Here is an 8,986-nt window from a genome sequence, read left to right on the forward strand (position 1 = left end):
CTTTCTAATTCTTTTAAATACTCTTTGCACAGTCTCGAGGAATGATTGAGATCGTTGTCATGCTGAGAGCTAAATTTTCTGCCAATCAGGCGCTGCCCAGAACGTACTAAATTTTCATTTCATATTTTTTCTAGTATTCTTTCTTCAAAATTTCTCCAAATTTTACTATGTTTCCTAGTCGGGATTATACATGGATATTACATGCAATCTTCGCACAAACACTCTTCTGTTAAACCCAAAAACGCCAAACTTTGACTCATCACTTTATAAAACTCTCTCTCACTATTTATGTGTACAATTTTTAATTTTTATGTTCTTTATTCCACCGCAACATCTTAGTTTTATTTTGACGTCTTAAAAGATTTATCACTGCACCCGTCCAAAAAGACCAGCAGAAGTACTCAAAGGCAGATCCTTAGATTAATTAATTTGAGTTTTTATATCTTTCACGTATACTGATCAATATAATACGTATATCCTCAGCGGCCCAAAGTTTTTATCGCCAAAGCTCTTGATGGATGCATATTTTTTCACGTTGTGGTCTACGGTACGACGAGGTATTTAATTAATGTTATAATATAACCTTAAAAAAGAATATTGGTCTTGTCCTTACATTAGTGAAAGGATTTTTGTACTATCTTAAACAGTCAGGACCTTTTTAGTAAAAACTTTGTATCGAAGAAATAACATCGATTTTCTAATTTCAAAGAAAATAATTAAAAGTAGTTATAATGAATATGTAGAAATATAATTAAAAAGAGTTACATATATGAAATTTAGAATTAAGGTTGTAAAAATTTAGTTTCTAAAATAAATATGAAATTATATCAAACCCTATAAATCAATAAAAAAGTTTTATAATAATCATTAAACGAACTACTGTGACATTAAAAATTGATTTTGTATTAAGTGAACTATCGAGAAAGATAATAAATCAGAAAGACTCAAATTTTATTTTAAAAGCTGTAAAATTATCGATAGTTATGTCAATATGTGTAGTTTATGTAAAACATTTAGTGATTTCTGTAAAATAATGCTTGAAGGGTACTTGATCTTCTATTGTCCAGGTTTTCGTTATTTTCGAAAACAATGAGTATTCATCAGTTGATTTTGTTTAAATTTATTATTTTCAATTTGATAAAGGTACTTCATCATCTAATCATAAAAAGATATGTTTGATAGATAAAATAATTGTTAAACTGTACTTAAATATCACATATAATATTTTAGAATCAGTGTGAAAGCTACTTGTGTATAAAAATAAAATGAAATTTCTAATAATAACTTTTGCTCTAGCTGGTGCCATCGCGGCTATACCATCTTTGGATCTGAGTGAGTTTTATATCTAATATCACCATAGAATTAATTGTACAGTGAACTTTTTTCGATATATTTGCAAAATAAAGGTCGATTCACTTGACGTTCTAATCATCGACCACCATTGCGTTTTTGGAGAGTCGTTCGGCGTCCGTAGATCCGAATTTTTTACTTCACGTTCATATTAGGGTTAGGCCAATATCCTAAAAATATTTTACACTTTTTGATGTTTTAAAGGTTTTGAAATTCAAATTAAAAAGAAATGGTGGAATTTCCGGCACATTTGAGTTCTTTGCTGTACCTGCCCTACACCTCAACTACAAAAATAATCTGACTGTCCCGTTTTTGAATAGTTTTTATGGCCAGCCTAACTTTGCTGTGGAGGATTTTTAAAAATTTCAAATGCTTGATTTTTTAAGAATAAAATTATGTTAGCTAGTCTTCAACCAATTCTAGAAAATGAATATTCAAAGGATTAAAGAAGAGAACAACTAGCTGGTATCAGCCAATTGTTTTTCCCTTTTAGGAACGACAGAGCTCGTTTTCGAATTATTTAAACCATTTCAGAGGTAATAAGTAGATACTATATTTTTTATATTGGACACACCTCGTATATCATTAACAAATATACGTTATATTATTTTTACGACTTTTGATACACAGATGGTAGGTATTCTAGTAGCTAATTTATAGTTTAATGGTTTTATAGGGACAGGTGATGAAAACGTTGAGTTGGGAAGTGTGATAACCGATTTAATAAACAAAACCATCAATTCTTTGATTGAAAATCTTGACGAACCTCTGGTCTTAGATGATATAAATGTAGACGAAAACTCTGAAGGGCTCTCGTAAGTGAATTTTATATGTCATGTGAAGGATTAGTTGAGAACATTTTCTTATATTTCATTTCCAGTCCATAATCAATTCCATTAAGTAAAGAATCATTAATTATAGTTTTGTCAATTTCTGATTGGAGTATTGATACATATTCATCGACAGTATATCACATAGAATATGCAGAATATACATAAATGAAATAAAATATATTATGTTATTTATTATTATTATTATTATTATTATTATATTTATTATTTTATATCGTACCTATTTCGTTTTTTTTTCCATAATATTCCTTGTACCCATAGCGCCCTCCAAAGGCTTCTAATTGTTCATTTACTATACAATAACTTGAAGACATTGAGTAAGGTTTTGGCAATTTGGTGAGGAAATTTTCAAGAAAGGTTTGGGTGGAAGCTAATTTGTCTATTGCTTATCTTTCTGTACTTGTTTGTTTATCATCAAAGCGAATATATGGTTATAAAAATTTAAATCGTTCATAGGACATTAATTGTAAAGCGAAATATTTATAAAGAAGTGGCTTTTACCCTAAATAAGTCGCGAATATTTAGATGTTTCTTTCTTCCCTGTTATATACAATAGGTCTGTGAGAGATTCTATTTCCAGTTTGTAGCAATGTTCTTACATAATACAATTCCAAATGTCAATAAACTTTTCTTTATTTCTAGTATCCTCTCGTTTATTATCTGGATGCTTTCGACAGTTTCCTTATCTTTACCAGGAAAAATAGGAATTCTTCTGCATATAACCTGTTCGTTTCCTGTCTCAGAAAAAATAGTATTATCTGTTTCAGATACATCTTATTCATTATCTATCTAGATATTTGGAACTTCTTCCCAATCATCCGCAGAATCGTAGCTTTCCGATTCATCATTACTGACAACTTAATTTAGCAAATATTTTCGCTCCTTCTTGTTGCTCATTTCTATTGATATGAAGTAAACAATCAATATTTCATTCGTTGGAAACGAAATAAACGGATTTTATCATTGGAAGTTACAACCACACAAGCTAACTTCCGTTTCTTCGACTGAAATTTCGTATAACCTAAAAACTGGCTATCAAATTTTATTGATTATTTAACACGATATTAGTTCGTCTCGTCTGGGCGTTAGCACTGAAAGATTATGATTTCATTATTTTCTTAAATGAAGGTAGAGCTAGAAAACTGCCTCTTAAATGTTCAAAAACTAAACGACTAACTTCAACAATTCACGTTGATGTAATTTACCCGATATTTTCCAAAAGAGGTTCTAGCAGATGATGGTAGTGTATAACTAGAATTAAAAAATGAAGAAATATCTACAATTAAACAATGTATTGGTTATAAAGTCAATAAGTCAACTTCAACATTAGCTAAGACACAAAAAAAAGTTGAAATATTCTTCTGCGAAATGTTATAGCAAAATTTATCTATCAGGTCGGCAACACAGGCAGTATGAAAGGAACAGAGCTGTGACTTGGTACAAATAGGTTTCCCTTTGTGATCATTCTTCTGTTTGTTTGATTATTTTTCATCATCATCGTCATATAGCTCCCAGTGGAGCAAAGGACACATGTCAATGTTTCAGCAGCTGTATTTGAAATGGATAGTTAGCAACAAGTTGTCCAAAAGTTTGAGACCCAACAAAGAAACAAGATATTTTTTTCCATAATAATTTTGATTTTTCAGTATAGTTTATTTTCAAGTCTATGCACTCTTATCTTTTTAACCAAAATATAGTTTTTTTAAAAAAAAATCCACTAATGCGATAACATCGTCATCTGATGAAAATTTCTTCCCTGCAAGTTAAACTTTGAGATTAAAAAACAGGAAAAAGTCACTGAGGGCCAGATCTGATGAATACGATAGGCGGTCAACCAATTCGAAGTGTAGTTAGTGAATTTTCTTTCTTTTTTGCAATTCCACCCTCTACCTTATCAAAGGTCATTCAAGGATTCATTTCTTTCTATTTTAAGAGAAACTTTACAACGGTTTCCAACGATTTTAAATCTGGCGAAATAGCTTGAATTGTAGTAAAATCTCTCAACGCATGCGTAATTATATTTCTCAACATATATTGACAAATTTCCATATTTTTAGGTTGAGTCCGGAGCTTTTCAGGCAACTCTCGTATTATTTAATGTCATATTTATTAGGATTTTTTTGCTAATATTTATTTCAATTATACCTGTGAATTTTTTTATTTGGAATAAATACTATAATATGTTATCGTTTTGCAGGGGCACCATAGATGTGACTAATATCAAAATATCGGGCTTGAAGAGTTTGGTTGCCACATACATAGACGTCAACCTTATAAGTAAAATAATGAATATAACTATTCACATTCCAGACATAAATCTTCAATTTGCTGCTAATGTTGATGTCGTGTTAGCTGAATTGATTCCTTTGTACGGTGCCGGAAAAAACAGGTATTAGTTGAACTGGTATATCTATATTGAATTATTATACAATACGAGTCAAAAATTTTAAATAACTCAAATATAATGTTTCCTTTGCAAAATGGTATGTCCAATTGATCGATATTTTTTTCAATCGCGCTCCAATAATTTAGAGATGATTAGATCCGTTAAATTTTTATCAGCTCTCCATTTGTCCTTCCTCCCTCTTAGACTTCTCAGTCTTCTCTTATGCCCAAAAACATCAAGCTTTGAGTGAACTCCCACTCTTCATGTGTTCAACTTTTATGCTGTTCAGTCTACTACAATCTCTTGATTTTTGACGTCTTGAAAGTGGTTTATCTACTACCACCATTCCAAAAAGGCCAGCTTTTCTCAATCTTTTTTTCACTGTAGAAGTACTCAAAAGTAGATCCCTAAATTCATTGCTTGAGCTGCTATATTTAGGCCTGTGAGCCCGTGAGTCGTTTATATTAAACGGTTGTGAAGTATGGTTACTTTTGACTAGACTATGAAGACTTGCAGTTAATGCACAAATTTCAACAGATAGTTCCTTGGTTTTACCCATTTTAAAACTTACAAGTTTGAATTTGCGGGAACGAACCCAATTCGAATACGAGCTCCATATAAAGATGTCTTGGTCCAAAATGTATAAATCACAGCACGTTCTTGGGTCTTACAGGGCTAACTGAGACTAAGCTATAATCATAAACACCGAAGAATTAATTCACAGTTAAAGAATAAAAGACAAATCAGCCGGTACTTGTAAATAGTTGAAGATAGTGGGGTCTCATAGTGGTACATAATATATTCTCGGCCGAGTTGTACTTGGAAAAATGGTCTGCACAATGGTTAATATTCTCCTCGTTAGACTGAGAGCGCCCTGAGCCCATTTTTGTTGTTGCTAAAAGTGTAGCAACTGCATCTCTAGGAAATATTTACTCTTACAAATAAAAAGGTCTTAGAAACGATCACAGCACAATGTAAATAACCAATAAAATCTATACAAAGAAATGACTCTTTATAGCCGGCGCACTCAGCACACTTTAGATTATATTAACCTAATCGAACAGAACTGGCTTCATGGTCTATGTGAGTGGATGAGATAGTAATGACAATTTAACGAATCGTGATTCGTGGTATGCGATCTTGTCGATTACACTTCCAAAAAGCTTTGCGTTTCAGATTAATACGTTGGTCTAATATTTTGTAGATATTTATATGATGAATTATATTTTAAAAAAAGCATATATACGAAACTGATGCGTAATGAGTAATGTCTACAATGGTGGATTTGAAGCAATGAAGTGTTAATTCACAGTTGCTTTATTTATTGGATGTAATGCGTCAAATAAAAGGTGTATGCGCATAATTTAATTTCTATATCTTCTCTCTCCATAATCAGAAAAAAGAGACATTTAAATTAAAATTCTAGTCAGTTATCCTATACTGTGATCATTACATGTCTTTAGGACCAAAGCGAGTTCTGGCAAGATAATTTGATTTCAAATTTGTAAAGTAATATTTGAAAAGCTCAAATCTACATAGAATTCCAATACTAACATTTTATTATAACATTATTGTATTATTATAATACTACTTAGGATTTTTAACAATGCAACGCCTGTAAAGGAGACAGAATTCTTTGTTTATTATTTTCTTCGACTGAATTTTTTGCTCCTTCAAGTAAAAATATAATAGATTTGCCGATTGGCCAAATAACAACGCTGAACTCTGAAAAATCTTAACGTTTTCAATAATTTCATCATGTGGAATTGTGAAAACAAAAAATCATCAGTGTCTTTATCATAAATATTTTATCTAGAATAAAATTGATGAACAAATACGTTCCACATATCAAAACAATAAGATTGCTTCAAGTGGATACGTTAGAAGATATTAAAAACAAGCTTTTATGTCGACGGTTTTATATTCTAAACATTTCCATTGTATTATAATTTGTTGAATGAGCCTCCCATATATTTTCTATTTTTATATCAGTCACACTATTATTGAATTGATGTTTATACGGTTTGTATATACTCAATAAATTCTTGGACTCATTATTGTTTGTCAAAACGAGATACCATTATTAAAAGTAAGGAACTGAATTACAAAGTACCTCTGGTTGCATTAGTTTTGGGTTGCGATTGTGAAGAATGAAGGATTCAGTCAATTGAAGGTAATGTTTGAACATACTGAAACTGAATTTTCTATTCTTTTCGTGCATTCCCAGCTAAAGGCTGCTCCTTCAGTCAGTACTACACAACATTTTTTATGATTACTAGCTAGCTTGTGACTACCGACCACTGTTTCTATTTTAGCATAGACTTGAGCGAAATCGAACTAACTATAACAGGATTAATTGATATACACGATCTTAAGCATATCAAAGTTCAAGATGTTGGAGTTCTTATACATTTGGATTCAGCCACGGTAAGTTCAAAATTTTCAGAATTCCTGGATGCTCGCACGAACCTGCGCGTACGTACTTGTTTGTGTATGTTAATCATTTTCACTGTATCGTCATTGACATCATCGACGTTAGTAAGACACCAGTTTACCAACATTTTTTTCTTTCCTTTTCATTCCTCCATTTAATAATTCTTTATAGTTTCTCTCTTTTCCTCCGTCACATTTATAAGCCTAAATAATAGATTGCAATGTATTAAATATATTGACAATTATGGTTGTCGATGAATTATTTGATGATTAGGCAAAAGTTGTATCATTTAAATGGTTTCATAGAAAGAAGGTAGACCGACACCAATTCATTTGAGTATATTTTAAAAAATTTAAATCACAAAGTACACGGACTTTTGATTGATTGATCATAAAATAATGTTAAAGAAGTTCAATCGCAAATTATGTGCTTTTGAGGGTCCCAGCAAACTAAAAAGGTATTTGTAATTTGAGCTCTCAGCACATCCATTATCCATATTTGATGGAGTATCTCTTCGGAAGTATACAAAATCTTTCCTCACGTAGATAATACAATTCCGGGGGGATTTTGGTGACTTTTGTAGCTTTATCCTCTATTTTCCCATCGTAGTCATTTATTGACTGGGCTAATAAGGAACCTAATATAAAATAATTAATATTAATACAAATGATATTTTTCAGTTCAACTTGAATGGTCTGCTCAATAATGTTGAATTCACTGCTCTAATCAACACGATGCTCACAGACAATGTTGCTGCCTTCATAAACGATAACGATGCTTTGTTATCTAAAGTTCTCGGACAAATTATTGAAGATATTGTCAATCAAAATACGACAATGGAGAATTTTGAAAGTTTTCCCTAATTAAATTTGTAAGATTCAATTTCAAAAATGTTTTATACATAATAGAAAAAATGTGTAACATAATTTTTCATTTAATTGTCCTTTCAATTTGCAAATTAAAGATATTATAGTTTTGGAATTTATTGTTTATGTACAGGATAAATCACAAGAAACGTGGAATGTGTTAACCTATAGAAAATTTTCCAGTCTTATAAAACTGTTTACCCCTCTTAATTATTTTCTTTTAATCTAAGTAACCAGACTAGGACACATTTTTACAGACTAAATAAAGGCAATATTCCAATCTGGCTATATAATCCTGTATATTCCTGTCACAAGTCTCTTAATTTTCTATGCATTCTTCTAATACTTTGATGATTCGATGATTTCTATGTAGGAGGTATTAGAAAACGTAGGCCTAATTGAAATCCTGATGAAAGAGGAATTTCAGTTTCACATTTCTTCAATTCCTCGTAATATCAACCACTATGAAAACTAACACCGGTACGCGTAATCGATAGCTAATCATCGTTCAAGCTTTCAAATAACTACAAGGGTTGCTACTTAAGTTTTGAGATATATTTATTGTTTTCCAAGATATTCTTCATTAAGATCAATACACTTTTGACCTTATGTGCCAAACAAAGACTGTAAAGCGGATGACCCATCAATTCGATGTTTTGACCATCCAAAAACTTTTTTGTTTGAACTGTGTGATCTCGCATTGTCGGGGTGGATAATGATTCGTCTTCAACGATTGGTTTCCTCAATTTTTGCGAAGGTTACTGTCAAACAAAAGCTGGTGTATCATTTAACATTGACCGTTCTACGTAGCTATAATGGAACGGTAACGACCATTTTCTTCGAAGTGCATCATGTGGGAACAACTTTCATTAAATTTGGTTCGTCTTGAAAGACACATACAATCGATTGTTCTTTATGATCGGGTTCATATGCATAAATCCAAGATTCATCGCCTGCTACCGTCTTTTGAAGCATTTCAATTGTATTTTTTCAGTATTTCTTTGCACTAATCAACACAAGCTTTTTTTGAGCGATTGTCAAATATTTTATACCAGTGGAGTTATTGCCCAAGTATGCCTCAATCTCGCGATATGACGAT

General features: G+C 31.4%; 1 protein-coding gene across 1 annotated transcript; it reads left to right on the forward strand.

Moving 5' to 3' along the window:
* Positions 1-1,189: 1,189 nt before the first annotated feature.
* LOC130446075 (uncharacterized) lies at positions 1,190-8,002 on the forward strand. The gene is made up of 5 exons (XM_056782120.1): positions 1,190-1,332; positions 2,027-2,165; positions 4,399-4,590; positions 6,903-7,014; positions 7,702-8,002. The coding sequence occupies exons 1-5, from the start codon at positions 1,266-1,268 to the stop codon at positions 7,882-7,884; spliced, it is 693 nt and encodes a 230-aa protein (XP_056638098.1). The 5' UTR covers positions 1,190-1,265; the 3' UTR covers positions 7,885-8,002.
* The last annotated feature ends 984 nt before the right edge of the window (positions 8,003-8,986 follow it).

The sequence above is a fragment of the Diorhabda sublineata genome, chromosome 6 (assembly GCF_026230105.1).
Source record: "Diorhabda sublineata isolate icDioSubl1.1 chromosome 6, icDioSubl1.1, whole genome shotgun sequence".
Classification (NCBI taxonomy): Eukaryota; Metazoa; Arthropoda; class Insecta; order Coleoptera; family Chrysomelidae; genus Diorhabda; species Diorhabda sublineata.

What these genes read in the sequence shown, in the direction of transcription:
- LOC130446075 (XM_056782120.1), top strand. Translation starts at nt 1,266, where the DNA reads ATGAAATTTCTAATAATAACTTTTGCTCTAGCTGGTGCCATCGCGGCT. An exon ending in TATACCATCTTTGGATCTGA is followed by an intron (nt 1,333 to 2,026) that starts GTGAGTTTTATA and finishes ATGGTTTTATAG; the next exon opens with GGACAGGTGATGAAAACGTT. An exon ending in TACGGTGCCGGAAAAAACAG is followed by an intron (nt 4,591 to 6,902) that starts GTATTAGTTGAA and finishes TTTCTATTTTAG; the next exon opens with CATAGACTTGAGCGAAATCG.